Here is a 23,593-nt window from a genome sequence, read left to right as displayed (position 1 = left end):
TCATTGTGTCTGTGATCTATGCCAGGCCTTGGCAGTAGATTCGATTATGGAGATTTGCCTCCTGATGGTGTGCTTCACTGTGTCCTCGTTGTGTGCAGCCAACTTGACATTGACGTTTCTGTCAGTCCAATATCATCCAGAATGGAGTCTAGACACCTTGTAGTACACAGACATGACAGACAATTAAACCATAGTACTGTTCCTGACACGTTGTTACACAGCTGTGACAAAGCAGTGTCTGAAATGTCACCCTACATCCTATAAGTGCAGTACTTTTGGTCAGAACAGAGCTGTAAGTGCAGTACTTTTGGTCAGATCAGAGCTATAAGTGCAGTACTTTTGGTCAGATCAGAGCTATAAGTGCAGTACTTTTGGTCAGATCAGAGCTATAAGTGCAGTACCTTTGTTCAGAACAGAGCTATAAGTGCAGTACTTTTGGTCAGATCAGAGCTATAAGTGCAGTACCTTTGTTCAGAACAGAGCTATAAGTGCAGTACTTTTGGTCAGATCAGAGCTATAAGTGCAGTACCTTTGTTCAGATCAGAGCTATAACTGCAGTACTTTTGGTCAGATCAGAGCTGTAAGTGCAGTACCTTTGTTCAGAACAGAGCTATAAGTGCTGTACTGGTGGTCAGATCAGAGCTATAAGTGCAGTACCTTTGGTCAGATCAGAGCTGTAAGTGCAGTACCTTTCTTCAGAACAGAGCTATAAGTGCTGTACTGGTGGTCAGATCAGAGATACAGTTTAGTTATTCAACACTATTAAAACTTTTTTTAAACTATAACTATGTGTTAAGTATGTTTTTATGTATTCAGTGTCTGTTAGTATTAATAGATTCATCCTTTACCTGTGGTACATAATTTTAATGGTCCCACAGTCAGGGTCAACAGGGTCCTCGTATCCAATCTCTTCCCCTGCTATATGTAGGCTCCATGCACAAGCCCTCCCTTCTCGACAACTCAACATCAATGGTCATGTTATTATAGGCCTCCTACAATGGCAGAGAGAGGAGAGGATGACAACTCAACATCTATGGTCATGTCATTATAGGCCTCCTACAATGGAAGAGAGCGGAGAGGATGACAACTCAACATCCATGGTCACGTTATTATAGGCCTCCTATGGCAACGTGTGACTACGGGGTCTCTAACCTTGAGGTAACACTGGAAGGAAGGCAACGCGTGACTACAGGGTCTCTAACCTTGAGGTAACACTGGAAGGAAGGCAACGCGTGACTACAGGTTCACTAACCTTGAGGTAACACTGGAAGGAAGGCAACGCGTGACTACAGGGTCTCTAACCTTGAGGTAACACTGGAAGGAAGGCAACACGTGACTACAGGGTCACTAACCTTGAGGTAACACTGGAAGGAAGGCAACGCGTGACTACAGGGTCTCTAACCTTGAGGTAACACTGGAAGGAAGGCAACGCGTGACTACAGGGTCACTAACCTTGAGGTAACACTGGAAGGAAGGCAACACGTGACTACAGGGTCACTAACCTTGAGGTAACACTGGAAGGAAGGCAACGTGTGACTACAGGGTCACTAACCTTGAGGTAACACTGGAAGGAAGGCAACGCGTGACTACAGGGTCTCTAACCTTGAGGTAACACTGGAAGGAAGGCAACGCGTGACTACAGGGTCTCTAACCTTGAGGTAACACTGGAAGGAAGGCAACACGTGACTACAGGGTCACTAACCTTGAGGTAACACTGGAAGGAAGGCAACGCGTGACTACAGGGTCACTAACCTTGAGGTAACACTGGAAGGAAGGCAACGCGTGACTACAGGGTCACTAACCTTGAGGTAACACTGGAAGGAAGGCAACACGTGACTACAGGGTCTCTAACCTTGAGGTAACACTGGAAGGAAGGCAACGCGTGACTACAGGGTCACTAACCTTGAGGTAACACTGGAAGGAAGGCAACGCGTGACTACATGGTCACTAACCTTGAGGTAACACTGGAAGGAAGGCAACGCATGACTACAGGGTCTCTAACCTTGAGGTAACACTGGAAGGAAGGCAACGCGTGACTACAGGGTCACTAACCTTGAGGTAACACTGGAAGGAAGGCAACACGTGACTACAGGGTCTCTAACCTTGAGGTAACACTGAAAGGAAGGCAACGCGTGACTACAGGGTCTCTAACCTTGAGGTAACACTGGAAGGAAGGCAACGCGTGACTACAGGGTCTCTAACCTTGAGGTAACACTGGAAGGAAGGCAACACGTGACTACAGGGTCTCTAACCTTGAGGTAACACTGGAAGGAAGGCAACGCGTGACTACAGGGTCACTAACCTTGAGGTAACACTGGAAGATGATGAAGATGGGAGGTTTCAGACGAACACTGTGCTCCTCTGCATGCTGCAACACAGAGGAATCAGGTTCTAGTCAACAACGATTAGTTCTACTTCAATACAGACACATAAGCTACATGCTTTTCTCAAGAATCAAAGGAAACACAACTTTTAGAAAGCAGTACTGTGATTACCGGTACATTACATTACATAGCATAGCATAGCATAGCATAGCTATGGCTGTGTCCATAGCAGGCATTTTGGATATGTGCAAATAGAACGTTTTTTAGTATATTACATGTAGTATGCTTTAAATGCCAGCATGTCATACTCATTTGGACTTTTCACATAGTAAAATTCGCTGCACACTATTGAGGAAGGGAATCATTTGTTTGACAACAGAAGGTAATCAAAGAAGGTAATGCACTGTACCAAAATTAACAATGGCGGGAATCAATGGAATTCTGCATTAAATGGCGCGTTCTCAGTAGGATGAGCCTAGTATGTTGATAATAGTTGCCATACTGCATTAATGTTTACTAAACAGTGCGTTCTTAATAATAAATTATGTAGTACGATTAGTACATAGTATGTAGTTTTAGTAAGTAGCAGGCAAGACTGATTTCGGCCAATGACTTTACATAGCCCTTTAACTTGTTTACCTTGGCCAGGTCAACCTCTGCAGCGTTCTGTTAATCTGTTTCTCCCCCCTCCTCAGTGAACTCACTGAGCAGCGGTTCCAGCTGACCTGTCTAAGCAAACAGAATATGTTTACCTGTCTGTGGCACAGTGAATCACGCTGTCTCAGCAAACACAGGAGACAGGGCCTTCTCAACCATTAAATCTTGCTAAGTCTGGCACTGGAGATAGTGTGTCACACAGCCAGAGAGGACAAGAAAGACTTTATCTGAGGCCCACCGAGACACTTTCCAATTGATGCAACTCCTTTCAAGCACCCATTATTTTCTAAATCCTGGGATCAACTCAAAAATGTCAATCTTACGAATTTAATAGTGCAAACAATTGAACAAGTCAATTGAAACGTACCGCAGGGTTTGGCAGTGTTTTCAGAATGACTTGAGTGTGATACAAATTCATATTGTGTCTGTCTAGGCTTATCTCCTACAGTATTTCCATTGGCTTGCATTGCTTACCTCTAAGTTTGAGACAATGGCTGTTTGAATATAGCATGTCAATGGTTCTGGAGGGGCAGAGAGCGAGAGAGAGACAGCCTTTAGCCAGGAAAATATAAAGTATGAAGTGATATTTACAACAGTATTGAATACTAGAAATCAGTCTATGCAAATCCCTGACTGTCACTCAGAAACTTATTCCAGTGTCTGCCTGCCAGTGTGTGTAAACTCTCCTCCCCCTCTGAAGTATAGTCTACTGCAGCTACTGATGTAACAAGCATGATTCAGAAATTAGGAAGAGAATGGATTCACTTTTTCAAAGCTAGTAAATGATACTATAGATATGTTTCATGTTTCACATTGGATTTATTAACTACAAAATAGATGTTTTTTATTTTAATGCCACTCTGTACACACAAGTTTATTAGCCAGCAAGCTACCTCTGGTTTATTATGTAATGTCTCAGTTCCATTATTATTATTATGTAATGGAACTGAGAGTCATGATCAAGGGGCTAGCTCTGGTCCAACATTAGTTTTTTTTTTTTACCAGGTGAGTCAGTTAAGAACATATTCTTATTTTCAATGATGGCCTATGAACAACTCTGGGATTTGAACTTGCAACCTCTTGGTTACTAGTCCAATGCTTTAACCACTAGGCTACCCTGCCACCCCAGTTAAGAAAACTTTGAAGTTCAAAAACATTCAAAGTTCCTTCATAGAAGCCACTCCTCCATAGGTATAATTCTCTCAGCCTTATTTAATGGGGTGGCAGGTAGCCTAGTGGTTAGAGTTTTGGCCCAATAACCAAAAGATTGCTAGATCAAATCTCCAAGCTGACAAGGTAAAAATCTGTCTTTCTTACCCTGAACAAGGTAGTTAACATGCTGTCATTGTAATTTAGAATTTTTTCTTAACTGACTTGCTTAGTTACATTTTAAAAAATGACATATCACATGTCATGTCTCCTCACCTGCATAATTTCAGTAGCATCTCACAACCTACACTTGTCTGTCTAATGCATGTTCAAAAGTTTGGGGCCACTTAGAAATGTCCTTGTTCTTTTTTGTCCATTAAAATAGCATCAAATTCATCAGAAATACAGTGTAGACATTGTTAATGTTGTAAATGACTATTATAGCTAGCAATGGTTCATTTATAGAATATCTACATAGGCGTACAGAGGCCCATTATCAGCAACCATCACCCCTGTGTTCCAATGGAACGTTGTGTTAGCTAATCCAAGTTTATCATTTTAAACGGCTAATTAATCATTAGAAAACCATTTTGCAATTATGTTAGCACAGCTGAAACTGTTGTACTAATTAAAGAAGCAACAAAACTGGCCTTCTTTAGACTAGTTGAGTAACTGGAGCATCAAGTGAACATGATTGGAGCATCCAAGTGAACATGATTATATTATGCTACAGTGTATGTTGTATATACCTGTAGAAGATCCAGCTCTAGCCTTCTCTCTGATGCCTCCATGCCCTCCTTCACCTGCTGTGCTACCAGGAAGCTGAAGAAACACCTCTATTTCATCAGAACCTCAGAGAACCGGAGCTATAGAGAGAGAAGTAGAGAGTAATAACATACCTACAAGCACTAGAGCACTTTACGAGAGAGTCAAACCCTTCAGCTTAGTGGGTGCAACGTGGTGGTGGATAAGGTGAGTTTTCCCCTTAATAAGTAAAGCACTTTGATCATCTTGAAAAAGCTTTATATAAATCCAATCAACTATTATAAATTGATATTCTGATCCCTTCCTAACCCAACCTACCAGGAACTGAGTTCGGTCCAGTGCAGTCATCTTGATAGCAGAGAAGCCATCCATTGAGCTCCCACCAAGACAGGTCAAATGTGCTTAGTGTGTAAGCCACAGTAATATCAATCCAAAATGTATTACAAATATAAACATTTCACTCAGTGTTCTTTCCATGACATAGATTGACCAGGTGAATTAATGTGAAAGCTATGATTCCTTATTGCAGTCTCCTGTTAAATCCGTTTCAATCAGAGTAGATGAATGGGAGTAGAAAGGTTAAAGAAGGATTTTTAAGCCTCGACACAATTGAGACATGGATTGTGCATGTGTGCTGTTCAGAAGGTGAAAGGGCAAGTAAAAAATATTTAAATGCCTTTGAACAGGTTATGGTAGTAGGTGCCAGGCGCACCGGTTTGAGTGTGTCAAGAACTGCAACGCTGCTGGGTTTTTCACGCTCAACAGTTTCCTGTGTGTATTAAGAATGGTCCACCACCCAAAGGACATCCAGCCAACTTGATACAACTGTGGGAAGTATTGGAGGCAACATGGGCCAGCATCTCTGTTTCAAGCTTTCGACACCTTGTAGAGCCCATGCCCTGACAAATTGAGGCAAAAGGGTGTACAAACCTATTCCCCCTCAGGAGACTTGATTTGGCTAGTCCTCAGATCCTCAAAAGGTTTTACAGCTGCACCATTGAGAGCATCCTGACAGGTTGCATCACTGCCTGTTATGGCAACTGCTCGGCCTCTGACCGCAAGGCACTACAGAGAGTAGTGCGTACGGCCCTGTGCATCACCGGAGCCAAGCTTCCTCCCATCCAGGACCTCTATACCAGGCGATGTCAGAAGAAGGCCCTAAAAATTGTCAAAGACTCAATCACCCTAGTCATAGACTGTTCTCTCTGCTACTGCACGGCAAGCGGTACCGGAGCGCCAAGTCTTGGTCCAAGAGGCTTCTAAACAGCCATAAGACTCCTGAACAGATATTCAAATGACTACCCAGACTATTTGCACCCCTCCCCTCCCACCCACCCCCAAGAACAGGTTATATTAAATAAACATAAGGTACATAAGGTTACGTAAAGAAGTATTTTCCTAAGTATTGTAATAATTATGGTCTTGAAGACTATCATAATCCCAAGAAACTACAAAAAAGTACATCATAATTACTGTTATACTGCACAGAAAATGTACTGTAACTGAACTGTAACTGAATATAAAAAAGACTCTCTAACCCCACAACCACCCAGTCTTCCTCTCTGTATTGTGTCTTTCTGCAGGCATACCAGATGCTTTGATACACTTGAGGAAGGTCTCCATGTTTTGATCACATTTAGCCTCGTTTGCTTCGAAATACGTCTTGGCTCCGGCCACTCCCCCTTGGCGGTCCGCGAACTGTCGGTGAGCCTTGTACTTATTTTCTCTGCGGTCATCGCCTACGGGGGAGGGGAGGGGGCAACAAACACACCAGCATCCCTCCCTATTGCAACCATTTGCATCATACACTACCGGTCAAAGGTTTTAGAACATTGACTCATTCAAGGGTTCTTCTTCATTTTTGCTATTTTCTACATTGTAAAATAATAGTGAAGACATCAAAACTATGAAACAACGCATATGGAATCATGTAGTAACCAAAAAAGTGTTAAACAAATCAAAATATATGTTATATTTGAGATTCTTCAAATAGCAACCCTCTGCCTTTATGACAGCTTTGCACACTCTTGGCATTCTCTCAACCAGCTTCATGAGTTAGTCACATGGAATGCATTTCAGTTACCAGGCGTGCCTTCTTCTTCTTTTAGTTAATTTGTAGAATTTCTTTCCTTCTTAATGGTTTGAGCCAATCAGTTGTGTTGTGATAAGGTAGGGGGGTACACAGAAGATAGCCCTATTTGGTAAAAGACCAAGTCCATGTTGTGGCAAGAACAGCTCAAATAAGCAAAGAGAAACAACAGTCCATCATTACTTTAAGACATTTCTTTTCTTCAAGTGCAGTTGCAAAAATCATCAAGCGCCATGATGAAATTGGCTCTCATGAGAACCGCCAAAGGAATGCAAGACCCAGAGTTACCTCTGCTGCAGATGATATGTTCATTAGAGTTACCAGCCTCAGAAATTGCAGCCCTATATAAATGCTTCACAGAGTTCAAGTAACAGACACATCTCAACATCAACTGTTCAGATGAGACTGCGTGAATCAGGCCTTCATGGTCAAATTGCTGCAAAGAAATCACTACTAAAGGACACCAATAAGAAGAAGAGACTTGCTTGGATCAAGAAACATAAGCAATGGACATTAGACCAGTAGAAATGTGTCATTTGGTCTGGAATCCAAACTGGTTCCAACCACCGTGTCTTTGAGAGATGCGGTGTGGGTGAACAGATAATCTCTGCATTTGTATTTCCCACCGTAAAGCATGGAGGAGGAGGTGTTATGGTGTGGTGGTGACACAGCATTCTGCAGCGATACGCCATCCCATCTGGCTTGGGCTTGGTGGGACTATCATTTGTTTTTCAACAGGACATTGACCCAACACACCTCCAGATCGTGTAAGGGCTATTTGAACAAGAAGGAGAGTGAGTGGAGTGCTGCCTCCGATGACCTGGCCCCCACAATAACCCGACCTCAACCAAATTGAGATGGTTTGGGATGAGTCGGACCGCGGAGTGAAGGAAAAGCAGCCAACAATTGCTCAGCATATGTGAGAACTCCTTCAAGACTGTTGGGAAAGTATTCCAGGTGAAGCTGGTTGAGAGAATGCCAAGAGTGCGCAAAGCTGTTATCAAGGCAAAAGTTAGATCATTTGAATAATCTCAAATATAAAATGTATTTTGATTTATTAAACACTTTTGGTTACTATATGATTCCAAATGTATTATTTCATAGTTTTGATGTCTTCACTATTATTCTATAATGTAGAAAATAATAAAAACAAAAGAAAAACCCTTGAATGAGTAGGCGTGTCCAAACTTTTGACCGGTAGTGTGTACAGTGGCTTGAGAAAGTATTCACCCCCTTGGCATTTTTCCTATTTTGTCGCCTTACAACCTGGAATTAAAATAGATTTTGGGGATTTGTATCATTTGATTTACACAACATGCCTACCACTTAGATGATGAAAAATATTTGTTCTAATGAAACAAACAAGAAATAAGACAAAAAAAACAGAAAACTTGAGCATGTATAACTATTCACCCCCAAAGTCAATACTTTGTAGAGCCACCTTTTTCCAGCAATTACAGCTGCAAGTCTCTTGGGGTATGTCTCTATAAACTTGGCACATCTAGCCACTGTGATATTTGCCAATTCTTCAAGGAAAAGCTGCTCCAGCTCCTTCAAGTTGGATGTGTTCTGCAATCTTTTTTTAAGTGGTGGATCAGCTTAAAACCTCTCTGGGATATGTGGGACGTGTCCTACCTGGCCAAAAGCCAGGGAAAATGCAGAGCGCCAAATTCAAATAAATTCCTATAAAAATCAGACTTTCAGTAAATCACAAATGCAAGAGACCAAATTAAAGCTACACTTGTTGTGAATCCAGCCAACATGTCAGATTACAAAAAGGCTTTTCGGCGAAAGTAAAAGATGCTATTATCTGAGGATAGCACCCCAGTAAACAAAGAGAGAGAAGCATATTTCACCCCTGCAGGAGCGACACAAAACACAGAAATAAAAATATAATTCATGCCTTACCTTTGAGAAGCTTTTGTTGGCACTCCAATATGTCCCATAAACATCAGAAATTGTCCTTTTGTTCGATGAATTCCGGCAATATATATCCAAAATGTCCATTTATTCGGCGCGTTTGATCCAGAAAAACACTGATTCCAACTTGCGCAACGTGACTACAAAATATCTCAAAAGTTACCTGTAAACTTTGTCAAAACATTTCAAACTACTTTTGTAATACAACTTTAGGTATTTTGTAACATACATAATTGATAAAATTGAAGACAGGATGATCTGTGTTCAATACAGGAGGAAAACACACTGTAGCTAGCTTTCTGCTCACGCGCCTCTATCTAACAGTACACTTCAAGTGACCCTCGTTCAAGATGGCCATACTTCTTCATTACACAAAGGAATAACCTCAACCAATTTCTAAAGACTGTTGACATCCAGTGGAAGTGGTAGGAACTGTAAGAAGGTCCCTTAAAAAGCTGGATTCCCAATGAAACCTCATTGAAAGGAGAGTGACCTCAAAAAAATCGGAATGGTTTGTCCTCGGGGTTTCGCCTGCTAAATAAGTTCTGTTATACTCACAGACATGATTCAAACAGTTTTAGAAACTTCAGAGTGTCTTCTATCCATGAGTAGCAGGCAGTTGAATTATGAGTAATATAAGTAGCAGGCAGTTGAATTTGGGCATGCATTTCATCCGGACGTGAAAATACTGCCCCCTGTCACCAATAACTTTTTATATTGCGGAAAGATTGTTGCTTCCATCAATGTAATTGTCTGCATAATTTCCAATCCCCAAAATATTTTGGGGGGTAAATATCTATGTCCATATACATACACGTATGCATACATATGCAAATACATACATACACATACCTATATAGACATACATACTTTTTAAAGAATATACCTTTATTATTCCCTGCAAACCCTACCACCCTTTCCCCAATTGGAGTAAACTAATAAACACTTAGGCTTATACCTTCAGTTTATAAATCTTATACACATTTTACAGACACAATCTATTTTACAATAGTTATATTTTGTTTGTCCTTCTTCTACTTCTGATGTCCATCCAGTTGGTTTTCTATTTGTAACTATGCTATTTCACAAAATGTCTGAACCTATATAAATTTTACAGACCCTGTATGTTTTACATTGGTTATCTTGTTATTAGTCCCACCCTTCAGCTCCATTCAACCCCTCTCATCTATCTCTCAACTATAACTATTCTATTTGCCATATATTTTTCAACTGTGCTGCTTCACAAAAGTACTGAACCTTTCTATTCTCATAGCTTCAACAGATTGTAAATTAAAAATAAACATTTTTGCTAAAATAATTATTTTATTATTGATTGATTGACTATGGCTTTTTAAATAAAAAAATTGAAGTTTATTTGTCACGTGCGCCGAATACAACAGGTATAGATCTTACAGTGAAATGCTTACTTCCAGGCTCTAACCAATAGTGCGGAGAAAAAAAACATATGTGTGTGTGTGTGTGTGTGTGTAGGTAAGTAAAGAAATAAAGCAACAGTAAAAAGACATTTGAAAATAAGAGTAGCAAGGCTATATACAGACACCGGTTAGTCAGGCTTATTGTGGTAGTATGTACATGTGTGTATGGTTAAAGTGACAATGCATATATGATGAACAGAGAGTAGCAGTAGTGTAAAAAGAGGGGTTGGCGGGTGGTGGGACACAATGCAGAAAGCCCGGTTAGCCAATGTGCGGGAGCACTGTTTGGTCGGGCCAATTGAGGTAGTATGTACATGAATGTATAGTTAAAGTGACTATGCATATACAGTGTGACAAACAGAGAGAAGCAGAGGGGTTGAGGAGGGCACACAATGCAAATAGTCCGGGTAACCATTTGGTTACCTGTTCAGGAGTCTTATGGCTTGGGGGTAAAAACTGTTGAGAAGCCTTTTTGTCCTAGACTTGGCACTCCGGTACCACTTGCCATGCGGTAGTAGAGAGAACAGTCTATGACTGGGGTGGCTGGGGTCTTTGACAATTTTCAGGGCCTTCCTCTGACACCGCCGGGTGTAGAGGTCCTGGATGGCAGGAAGCTTTGCCCCAGTGATGTCCTGGGCCGTACGCACTACACTCTGAAGTGCCTTGTGGTCGGAGGCCGAGCAAATACCGTACCAGGCAGTGATGCAACCGGTGAGGATGCTCTTGATGTTGCAGCTGTAGAACCTTTTGAGGATCTCAGGACCCATGCCAAATCTTTTTAGTTTCCTGAGGGGGGATAGGCTTTGTCGTGCCCTCTTCACGACTGTCTTGGTGTGTTTGGACCATTCTAGTTTGTTGTTGATGTGGACACCAAGGAATTTTAAGCTCTCAACCTGCTCCACTACAGCCCCGTCGATGAGAATGGGGACGTGCTCGGTGCTCCTTTTCCTGTAGTCCACAATCATCTCCTTAGTCTTGGTTACGTTGAGCGATAGGTTGTTATTCTGGCACCACCCGGCCAGGTCTCTGACCTCCTCCCTATAGGCTGTCTCGTCGTTGTCGGTGATCAGGCCTACCACTGTTGTGTCGTCAGCAGTGTTGAAGTTGTGCCTGGCCATGCAGTCGTGGGTGAACAGGGAGTACAGGAGGGGACTGAGCATGCACCCCTGGGGAGCTCCAGTGGTGAGGATTAGCGTGGCAGATGTGTTGCTACCTACCCTCACCACCTGGGGTCAGCCTGTCAGAAAGTCCAGGATCCAGTTGCAGAGGGAGGTGTTTAGTCCCAGGTTTCTTAGCTTAGTGATGAGCTTTGAGGGTATTATGGTGTTGAACGCTGAGCTGTAGTCAATGAATAGCATTCTCACATAGGTGGTCCTTTTGTCCAGGTGGGAAAGGGCAGTGTGGAATGCAATAGAGATTGCAGCATCTGTGGATCTGTTAGGGCGGTATGCAAATTGGAGTGGGTCTAGGGTTTCTGGGATAATGGTGCTGATGTGAGCCATTACCAGACTTTCAAAGCACTTCATGGCTACGGACGTGAGTGCCATGGGTCTGTAGTCATTTAGGCAGGTTTCCATTGTGTTCTTGGGCACAAAGACTATGGTGGTCTGCTTGAAGCATGTTGGTATTACTGACTCAATCAGGGGCATGTTGAAAATGTCAGTGACGACACCTGCCAGTTGGTCAGCACATGCCCAGAGCACACGTCCTGGTAATCCATCTGGCCCCATAGCCTTGTGAATGTTGACCTGCTTAAAGGCCTTACTCACGTCGGCTATGGAGAGCGTGATCACACAGTCGTCCAGAACAGCTGATGCTCTCATGCATGCCTCAGTGTTGCTTGCCTCGAAGCGAGCATAGAAGTGATTTAGCTCTTCTGGTAGGCTCGTGTCACTGGGCAGCTCGCGGCTGTGCTTCCCTTTGTAGGCTGTAATAGTTTGCCAGCCGTGCCACATCCAACAAGCATCAGAGCCGGTGTAGTATGATTCAATCTTCGTCCTCTATTGACGCTTTGCCTATTTGATGGTTTGTCGCTGGGCATAGCGGGATTTCTTGTAAGCTTCCAGGTTAGAGTCCCACACCTTGAAAGCGGCAGCTCTACCCTTCAGCTCAGTGCGAATGTTGCCTGTAATCCATGGCTTCTGGTTGGGGCATGTACTTACAGTCACTGCGGGGACGACGTCCTCAATGCACTTATTGATAAAGCCAGTGACTGATGTGGTTTATTCCTCAATGTCATCGGAAGAATCCCGGAATATGTTCCAGTCTGTGATAGGAAAACAGTCCTGTAGTTTAGCATCTGCTTCATCAGACCATTTTGTATAGACCGAGTCACTGGTGCTTACTGCTTTAATTTTTGCTTGTAAGCAGGAATCAGGAGGATAGAGTTGTGGTCGGATTTACCAAATGGAGGGCGAGGGAGAGCCCTGTACATATCTCTGTGTGTAGAGTACAGGTGATCCAGAATTTTGGTTGCAATAATGGTTGCAATAATCACCCAGTATTGCTATCTGCAGCGTTAGTTCTAGGCAAATGTTGCAATTCTTCAGCAATTCCTGGTCCTGTGACCAAAAACGAGCTACATATGGACAATACCAAAATAAATGATCTAATGACTCTGCCTCCTCACAGCAGAATCTGTAGAGCTGGGAAGATTGTATCCTCCATATATTTAACATTTTTTTGGTTGCAAGAATTTATTACGTTTTAATAGAAAAATGTAGTAATAGTAATTTACATTGAAAAAATGTGAAGTTTTGAATCCGTCATTGTTTTGCGTGTCAATTCATAAACCATGTGCCATGGAATGGGTACATTGAAAATCTCTTCCCAACTATTTTGCAATTTATATGGCACAGGTGTCAATGTTTTGGTCCTTAAATGAAATTGGTATATGTTTTCATTTATCACACTTTTCTTTAACCATTTATGTTCTTTAATACAGGGCCGACATACAAGTTCCTTACTTTTTTTCCACTTGCCTCTTTCATTTTTGTGGTAATGCTGCAATTAATTGGTTGTAATTTTGGGTAGAGCATTTCCATATGTCTGTGTTAGCTGTATGTGTGACATAACTCCGCCAGTCCTATTTATGATATAATTCACTAAAATTATACCTTTTTTAAAATTTCATTGAAAAATATGTTTTTTTTAATCACTTAGTATTTTTGAGTTTAACCACAATATTTGTTATATTATTTGTTCTGTCTTTCAGGTGGATTAAACTGAAATTGCAAACACCTTTCTAAGGCTTGTTTAAAAAATAACGATATTTTGCAGATTGTAATGTAATCTGAATAAAGGGAAAAAGGCCCTTCTTGAACATAGGATGAGACATTTTTACCAATTTACTAGAGAACCAGTTTGGATATAAGTATAACTTTTGCATGACTGATGCCTTTAGTGAGAGGTCTAATGCTTTAATATTTAATCATTTCTGCCCTTCGAATTCATATTCATTATAAAAATTGGCCTTCTTAATTTTGTCTGGCTTGCCTTTCCAAATAAAATTGAATATTTTTTGTTCATATAATTTAAAAAGCAGGTCACTAGGTGTAGGCAAAACCATAAGCAAATAGGTAAACTGTGATATGACTAAAGAGTCAACCAGGGCGATTTTTCCACAAATAGACAGGTATTTTCCTTTCCATGGTAGCAAGATCTTATCTATTTTTGCTAACTTTCTATAAACATTTAAGATTTCTTTCTTTTGGGATTTGTATACCGAGTATGTCCATATCTCCGTCAGACCATTTAATTGGTAAACTACATGGTAATGTAAAATGTGCATTTTTTTTAGTGATCCAATACATAATATAGTACACATATCATCATTTGGTTTTAATCCAGTTAGGATAGCAAAAACATCTAGATCCTCTATGAGGCCATGAAGAGATTCTAATTGTGGTTTTAAAAGAAAACATGAATCATCAGCGTACAATGACACCTTAGTTTTTAAACCACGGATTTCTAATCCCTTAATATTATTATTTTATCTAATTTTAATAGCTAACATTTCGATGTCAATAATGAATAGATATGCCGATAGTGGACAACCTTGTTTTACTCCTCTAGATAGTTTTAAACTTTCTGAGATGTAGCCATTATTTACTATTTTACACCTACGGCTCCTATACATAATTTTAACCCATTTTTTAAGACATTCCCCAAAATTGAAATATTCTAGGCATTTATACATATAAACTCTAGTCATACTTTATCAAAAGCCTTTTCAAAATCAGCTATGAAAACCAGTCCCCAATATTTCATAGTATTCTATTGTTTCCATTGCTTGTCTTAGATTATCTCCAATGTATCGTCCATGTAAAAAACCTGTCTGATTAGGATGAATAATATCTGACAATACTTTCTTAATTCTAAGCGCCAAGCATTTTGCTAGAATTTTTGCATCACAACACAGAAGTGTAAGCGGTCTCCAATTTTTTAAATGGACTGGATCTTTATATACCATTTCCTGTTTTCCTGTTTCAGGAATAATGATATCCGACCTTCTTGTTGCGTGTCTGATAATCTACCATTTATGTAGGAGTGGTTAAAATATGCTAATGTTCCTCTGAGTATATCAAAAAAACGTTTTGTATACTTCCACTTGTATGCCATCCAGCCCTGGAGTTTTACCATCCTTAAAGGCACCAATTACATCAAGAAGTTCGTCCTCTGTAATTTGACCTTCACATGAGTCTTTCTGTACAGATGTTAATATTACCTTATTATTAAGGAAAAATCCATACAACTAGTTTCAGTTAGTGGAGATGGAGGAGACTGAAATGAAAACATATTCTTAAAGTACTTTACTTCCTCTTTCAAAATATCATTCCATGAATCATGCATGACTCCATCATTTGTAACCAGTTTGAAAACATTTTTTTGGTATAATTTCTATATTTAAGATTGAAAAAGAGTTTGCTGCATTATTCCCCATATTCCATCCATTTCGCTTTATTTTTTATAATATATTACACAGGATCTTTCTTGAATACGTTCTTCCATTTCCACCAGTTTCCCAGTCCCTGACGGTGAAAAACATCCCCACAGCATGATGCTGCCACCACCATGCTCACTGTGGGGATGGTATTCTCGGGGTGATGAGAGGAGTTGGGTTTGCGCCAGACATAGCATTTTCCTTGATGGCCAAAAATCTCAATTTTAGTCTCATCTGACCAGAGTACCTTCTTACATATGTTTGGGGAGTCTCCCACATGCCTTTCGGTGAACACCAAACGTGTTTGCTTATTTTTTTCTTTAATAAGCAATGGATTTTTCTGGCCACTCTTCCGTAAAGCCCAGCTCTGTGGAGTGTACGGCTTAAAGTGGTCCTATGGACAGATACTCCCATCTCCGCTGTGGATCTCTGCAGCTCCTTCAGGGTTATCTTTGGTCTCTTTGTTGCCTCTCTGATTAATGCCCTCCTTGCCTGGTCCATGAGATTTGGAGGGCGGCCCGTTCGTGGCAGGTTTGTTGTGGTGCCATATTATTTCCATTTTTTAATAATGGATTTAATGGTGCTCCGTGGGATGTTGAAAGTTTCTGATATTTTTTTATAACCCAACCCTGATCTGTACTTCTCCACAACTTTGTCCCTGACCTGTTTGGAGAGCTCCTTGGTCTTCATGGTGCCGTTTGCTTGGTGGTGCGCCTTGCCTAGTGGTGTTGCAGACTCTGGGGCCTTTCAGAACAGGTGTATATATATATATACTGAGATCATGTGAAAGATTATGTGACACTTAGATAGCACACAGGTGGACTTTATTTAACTAATTCTGTGACTTCTGAAGGTAATTGGTTGCACCAGATCTTATTTAGGGGCTTCATAACAAAGGGTGTAAATACATATGCACGCACCACTATTCTGTTTTACATATTTTTTTATTTATTGAAACAAGTCATTTTTTTCATGCCCATTACATGAAATCCAAATAAAAATAAGAAAAACGCCAAGGGGGATGAAAACCTTTGCAAGCTAATGTAGTTAGTGGCTCAAATGTAAGCCTAACACCCCAACAGACGGACTTGCTTAAGCTTTCTTTCTCTGCAGCGGACACAAGTGATCTGTCAACAAAAAAGGAGAGAAAAAGAAAGCTGAATGATTCACTCGTTATGGATGTGAACAGTATTATAGTGTCCATTATGTTGGAGCTCGCCACAGTCCACACACACAAACATTGACATTAAATTCCTTGGTGAACATGAGCCTGGCACATCAAATCCCATTCCATTTGTTTAAATAACCACAATTCCATGAACTGTATTGCCCTTGAGGCACCAGCTGGTGGATATAGGACACATCTCACCACAGGTGGCCCCAGATAGACTGATTGAGTTGTTCCTGCCCATGTTTAAATTGGACCTTCACGAAGGGCACTCAGACACACTATACAGCTGGACCTATGTCCATACCATTACAGATCACAGAAATGAGGTCTGACTCATACGACCACCCAGGGGCCGGTAAGCTTGATGGCTATTCAGCCTGGTCACACCAGATCCAATGCAGTATTTGACATTCATCCTGGTCCACAGAATGTTGGGAGATGCCTTCAATACCGGGCCACTAGGGGCAATGTGAGCACTATTACCATCAAGTGGGCGTTGTGGATGGGGATGGACGTAAGCCATGAGCTCCGGCTCCAAGGATTGCAGGTTCAATCCCAGTGCAAGGCACTCTTTTCTTCTTTTTCTTTTATTCCCAAACCTTAACCCTTAACCAATCGGAATCAATGCCTAAACTTAACCATCAAACTCTTAATTAAGTTTATCTCCCATTTGGACCATGGTCGAATACCGTGTCAGTCCGTGAGATATTGTTGGGGTATTTGGACGTAAGAAGGTTTGGTAACGGGGTAGATGGTATGATGGCATGTCTGGACTGTAAGTGGAATACATTCATCATACATGAGATGGAAATGTAAATATCTAGGGGGTGGGGTGTTGGTTGGTTATTTGTGAGTAAATGTATGAGCTTGTTGTGAAAAAAAAAAATTCTTCTCGGGAACAATTCTATTCTATTATTTTATATTTCATTCCATTCCCCTCTTGTTCATACTGTCTCTCACTCACATGCTGCTGAGATGCTGCCTGGTGCAAGTGTCTTTGATAAGTCGCATGAGTACACGTCAAGCACAATTGTATCAGAAAGTGGTCTTGCATCAAAGTGGACAAGCTAACTCTTCCTGGCTTATGCCTTGCAAGTCTGTTTTTTACCAACACAAAGGTCTGACTGTCTTCTGATGGCAGACAAAGTCCAGACTAAGCCGAAAACTAAACAGCAGAAGTGACTGGGGTGTCCTGTCCTAATATTATTTCCATGGTAAAGTTAGGAGATTTTTCAAACAGGGCAGGGAGTGAGTAAAAGCCACATTGTCTTACATCTGTTTTTGCATATTAAACAAGATCTCAGGCAGCCATTGATCAACAGAGCTGATCGCTTGCTGATTCTGAAATGTACCTGACCAGAGTGACCTCTTTCAGAGAGAGACAGACACAGAGAAACACTCAGTCCTTTGGCATTATGTCCCTATTGCTCTCTCTCTCTCTCGCTCACACTCTCCCTCTCTTTCTTTCTCTCTCTCTCTCTCTCTCTTTCTCACTCGCTCTCTCGCACTGGATGCAATTCAGACCAATTTACTTATTTTTTAGGCGTGTAATCTGAAAGTTAAAGTTATCCTCCAAAGAGGGGCTAATGAAGGTGAGTTCAAAAAAAAACGTAGCATAACTCAGTGTGACTACATAGCTGCACGATCTAACCCATATGAAGCCAAGCTCTCCTCAGAGAGAACGGTTGTGTAGGTTTTTCCTGGCCTGTCATACAGGTTTATATCAGAGCAGGGATCCGACTGTCTCTACTGACTCTCTGTCTTTGGCTGCTGCAGCTTGCCTCATGTGACAGAATTCCTGAAGAGTGAGAGTTCCGATAGGACAGCCAATCAGGCGAGGAGGGCCTTGACCCAACCGACCAATGGGGTCTGGACAGACTAGTGTTTACATCCTGAGAGGGATATCAAATTATAGCCTGTCCCTGGCTTCAAACGAGGGGAAAATCATACTGTGGTCGTTCACCCTGGTTAGATCTGGATGCCTTTCATTCAGAATAAGGAAATAACCTTTGTTTGCGGAAACATTTTTGATGTATGAAAAATAAAAACTGGTTTGCTTAACAAGATGTCTGTGTGCTCTCAGAAGTATATAGCACTTCGAATTCATACACAAAACAATCCCCTATTTTCATTCTGATAAAGGGACACACACACACACACCTGTTTTCTTATAAACCAACATTAACATGTGATGTTGTTCTACTAACGATGGCTACTGGGACCCCACCAGAACATATAGTAAAACCTGAAGTTCTAGCAACATTCTGTTTTTTTGGTCTATGAAATAGGTTAGGAAGAGCATTTAAAGTAATAACCAAATCTCTTCAGTCACTGCCTCCTGTGTGAGGTCCTCCTTTACATGGGGTGGAAGGGTAGCCTAGTGGTTAGAGTGTTGGACTAGTAACTGAAAGGTTGCAAGTTCAAATCCCTGAGCTGACAAGGTACAGATCTGTTGTGCTGCCTCTGAACAGGCTGTCATTGTAAATAAAAATTTGTTCTTAACTGGCCTAGTTAAATTTATTTAAACTGACTGATTTCCTTACATAAACAGTAACTTAGTGTTGCAGAAATGCAACATTATATTTTTGTTAAGTATAATTAAAGTCAGCATTGCAGGACAGACATATCAGAAGGAAACCTTTGATGTAAACAGAGAAGATAGCATGATGTGCCTATTTTTTATTTAACTAGGCAAGAGAAATCATCATTAAACAAAATTTCTTATTTTCAATGACAAAGTGTGCTAACTGCCTTGTTCAGGGGCAGAACGACATATTTTTACCTTGTCAGCTCAGGGTTTTCATCTGGCAAACTTTTGGTTACTTGTCCAACACTATACCCACTAGGCTACCTGTCACCCCTCTCATTTTGATTTATATGCACTTCGCCAGTTTGAGCTTTACAACAGGGGGAGGAAAACAAAAAAGGCTTGATTAGTATTAGGCCTACCAAACCTCCTTATCAATCAAAAGGTCATAAGAGCATAGTGTGAAAACCACCAAACTTCTGAACAGTTCTAAATTGTCTTTACTCTTGTATGCTTCCTGTGTATGCTCAAAATCAATAGAGGTCTTTGGAGAGGGGGAAGTATTTCTGCTTTTCCGTGGAGTCCAACTGTGTCCTCTGCGTCCTACTCCGCTTAGAAAGGACATTGTCTTCAGATGTTTATATCAGCGCCTGCCCGTGCAAGGGCGGATACAGTTTTGACGTAAAACACGTGTGTATTCCTCCTTGGTAAAGACTTTCAGGTGGATTCCAGCTCGAAAATTGAAAACACCTGTCCCAATAAATATCCCATCAAACAGGAAATCGTCGTTTTTATTTTCCAAATTAATGTAACAAGTTGATGAAAATAACTATTGTATTAATCGCACATTAAAGTATTGAAAACTATGGTGAAATGGTAATAATCCATAGCTATGTCATGCGGTTATTTTGTCAGTTCGTTCAATGAAACAGACGGGGGCGCCATTGCCTTGCAGAAGTTAACTGTAGGAAGGGTGCTGCCAAGAGCTTTTTCTTTCTGTTAAATTTCGATCTAATGAAGTTGGCCTTGAATAATGATTGATTGGGATTAACATTAATGTTACAAACATTTGAATAAATAAATACAGTTTGGGTACCTCATTGCCTAAATTCAATTACTCCTATTATTTTACTACTTTACTATTTTACATAAAACCACTTTTTTAAACAAAATTATTATTATTATTCAAGTATTTTCTTATATTTTGAGGAAATGTGGACATTGAAGAACCAGACATAGGCCTATATCATAATATTGTCTATTGGTCCACTTGTGGCACACCCACTTTTTTTAGTTGCTTATGGCTTCTTTTCTCAGAACAAGAAATCAACTGTGGCGCACGAAAAGTAAATCCACTTGACCCTGTGTAACGACAGCGAAGGATAGACTAGGCTAAATCGGGAATTTTCCCCTGACACACGTGAGAGCCCAAGAAAGAGAAGACAATAACGGAATAAAACTGTATTCATCTTTGATTTAAAGAAATTTTGACTCGGCCTGTTGAAATATTTAGTTTTCTACTCGTTTGCTGCTAGTTTAGTTATTCCGCTGGGCACAAAACAAGATTTGTGGCCAAATTATGGTTGGTGGCAATAAACGCCTGCTTATATTGTCGAAGGAGGATGCCTGTTGTTGGCTTCCGCTACTTTCCTGATACCTCTTTCCTGCTTGCTTAGTCTTTTGAAAATGTATGGAATAACGAATAGTTCTGTTACAAATCTGCAATGAACGAAAGTCATCATTCGAGGAGATCGAATTGCGTGCACATCTTTGGGTTTTATAACTTATTTGGAACAGTACTCTGTGTGGTTTGGTGTCGCTACACTTTCTTTCGACTCTTGGGTACGTCGTTGGCGTAGATTGCGCAGTGGTAAACATTTTCTCCTCAACTGGAACCTATATTATACCATACTTGGATAACGTTTATGAAGTTCCCACAATAACAAATAAACACCTTTTACCGCCGTGGATTATACATAAAGAAACCCTGGATCACACAACAGTAGGAGAAAGTGTTTTCTGGAGAGGAGGAACGCAGTGTGAGATGCGTCTAGAAGGATGCTGTTTCTTGTAAAATGGAATTGAATATTTTTTTTGCAGTTGTGGTGGTTTGTTCATTTTTTTCGAGTTTCAGCCAAGAACTAAATCCCAAAGGCAGGAATGTATGCAAACTACCAGGGTAAGTAGAATAGCGGTACTGTCGAGTAAAAAAGGAGTTGCCTGCCTCTATCGCTCTCCATATCGTGCAGCTAACCTACTTCTTGATGCATTGTGCTTTTATTTATTGATTGCTCACATTGAAAAATACTTTTTTTGACGTTGTCTTTCCCTCCACTAACACTTTACATCTTTGATATTGCGTCTGAAGGATGAAAATAAAACCTAATATAACTCAAACGGAAAGCATTTGCATTTTTGCGCAGTCCAGGCAGTGCTGAGAGGGATAGTTTGGCAGTTGGTCGTATTTATTTTCATATGTACAGCGTCTCCTTACACAAGAAGGAGTCCATCTGAACAGCCATCCCATCCAGATGCAATATGCATCTGGAGCCGTAGATAATGTTCCATATTTTCTTATAGGGGGCGCTATATATTGAGTGACACTGGCCTGAAGTCGTGGCATCAGATAGTTCAGTGTTTCCCAACTCCAGTCCTTGAGTACCCCAACAGCACAGATGTTTGTTGTTGTAGCCCGAACAAGCACATCTGATTCAACTTGTCAACAAATCATCAAGCCCTGAATGAGTTGAATCAGGGGAGTTTGTCCGGGGCTACAACAAAAACGTTTTCTGTCAGAGGTACTCAAGGACTGGAGCTGGAAACATTAAGCTAAATGACTGAAAATAACCACACAAAATGTTATGGCTTCAGCTGCCAGACACAAAGGAAAGTTATGGACTGAACGTAAAACAGCTCAGTCTTCCAATGTTTTCATTAGATTCTGAACACCCATGAAGTGTGTGTGTGCGTGTGCGTGTGTGTGCGTGTGCGTGTGTGCGTGTGTGTGTGTGTGTGTGTCATTGCTGTGCACGCACACAATCTATTAGCTGAAGCATTCATTTCTTACTCTCCAGTAAGCACCTTTACTATACAAGCATGTCAAAGGAGGGTCAGGTGCAAGAGAAGAGTGTATGGGATCCAAAGTAGAAGTCATAGCCCGTCTGTGTTCTGCCCTTCAACACACTCTGACATTAGAAAGGAGACCCCAGGGCCCAGCCTGCTTCTATCCTTACCTTTCCGTGTTAGAATCTCCTGACAATACAACTCCAATAGCCAATGGTGAGCATTTACAGTACCTCATGTAGCCTGTATAAAACATGTTTCTTTATTGTCGTAGTTGTTGCCCAGGTCTATATAGTTGGTTTGATGGTCAATACGTAGACTTTTAGCATCCCCATGGAGTGTGTTTGTTTAGGGTACAGTAAACTCTCCATTCTTCATCCTCACCACATACACATTTGGCATTGGCCCAAATCTCAATCACAATCATATCCTTAGTTTTTTTTTTTACAAGCTTGAGTGTTTGCTTAATGGCAGTGCACCATCCCTATCATTTTCTTTCATTTGTGCCTTTTGTTTTATATTTTTACTGGGTTCAGTCACAGGATGAATTGAGGGAAGTTGTTTTTAATTTATCATTGCTGCCCAGCATTTCTTATGTCTGTCCTCAGGGTTTCTATATTAGCTCTACTGTAGCTGGGTGTTGGTAAATCAGCTCTACTGTAGCTGGGTGTTGGTAAATCAGCTCTACTGTAGCTGGGTGTTGGTAAATCAGCTCTACTGTAACTGGGCGTGACTAAATCAGCTCTACTGTAGCTGGGTGTGCTAAATCAGCTCTACTGTAGCTGGGCGTTGCTAAATCAGCTCTACTGTAACTGGGCGTGACTAAATCAGCTCTACTGTAACTGGGCGTGACTAAATCAGCTCTACTGTAGCTGGGAGTTTGCTAAATCAGCTCTACTGTAGCTGGGAGTTTGCTAAATCAGCTCTACTGTAGCTGGGTGTTGCTAAATCAGCTCTACTGTAGCTGGGTGTTGCTAAATCAGCTCTACTGTAGCTGGGCGTTGCTAAATCAGCTCTACTGTAGCTGGGTGTTGCTAAATCAGCTCTACTGTAGCTGGGTGTTGCTAAATCAGCTCTACTGTAGCTGGGCGTTGGTAAATCAGCTCTACTGTAGCTGGGTGTTGCTAAATCAGCTCTACTATAACTGGGTGTTGCTAAATCAGCTCTACTATAGCTGGGTGTTGCTAAATCAGCTCTACTGTAGCTGGGTGTTGCTAAATCAGCTCTACTGTAGCTGGGCGTTGCTAAATCAGCTCTACTGTAGCTGGGCGTTGCTAAATCAGCTCTACTGTAGCTGGGCGTTGCTAAATCAGCTCTACTGTAGCTGGGTGTTGCTAAATGATTTCTACTGTAGCTGGGCGTTGTTAAATGAGCTCTACTGTAGCTGGGTGTTACTAAGTGAGCTCTGCTGTAGCTGGGAGTTACGAAATCATCTCTACTGTAGATGGGTGTGACTAAATCAGCTCTGCTGTAGCTGGGTGTTACTAAATCATCTCTACTGTAGCTGAGAGTTTGCTAAATCAGCTCTACTGTAGCTGGGTGTTGCTAAA

At 41.2% G+C, this 23,593-nt stretch overlaps 1 protein-coding gene and 1 pseudogene across 4 annotated transcripts in view; one reads left to right on the top strand and one right to left on the bottom strand.

The window, feature by feature from the left end:
• Positions 1 to 19,320, bottom strand: LOC121847895 (annotated as a pseudogene).
• Positions 19,321 to 20,300: 980 nt separating this feature from the next.
• Positions 20,301 to 23,593, top strand: part of scarf2 (scavenger receptor class F, member 2) — a 30,541-nt gene continuing 27,248 nt past the window's right edge. For 2 of the 4 annotated variants that reach the window (XM_042331352.1, XM_024438202.2), the window contains exon 1: positions 20,301 to 21,159. In XM_042331352.1, coding sequence (XP_042187286.1) covers positions 21,056 to 21,159 — 104 coding nt within the window. In that variant the 5' untranslated portion in view covers positions 20,301 to 21,055. The remainder of the gene's footprint in view (positions 21,160 to 23,593) is intronic. The other 2 variants (XM_024438203.2, XM_024438201.2) reach the window with 1 other exon arrangement.

Source organism: Oncorhynchus tshawytscha, linkage group LG12 (assembly GCF_018296145.1).
Source record: "Oncorhynchus tshawytscha isolate Ot180627B linkage group LG12, Otsh_v2.0, whole genome shotgun sequence".
NCBI classification, from domain to species: Eukaryota; Metazoa; Chordata; class Actinopteri; order Salmoniformes; family Salmonidae; genus Oncorhynchus; species Oncorhynchus tshawytscha.
Note: the sequence above shows the minus strand (reverse complement) of the source record. Positions and strands in the feature narration are given on the sequence as shown.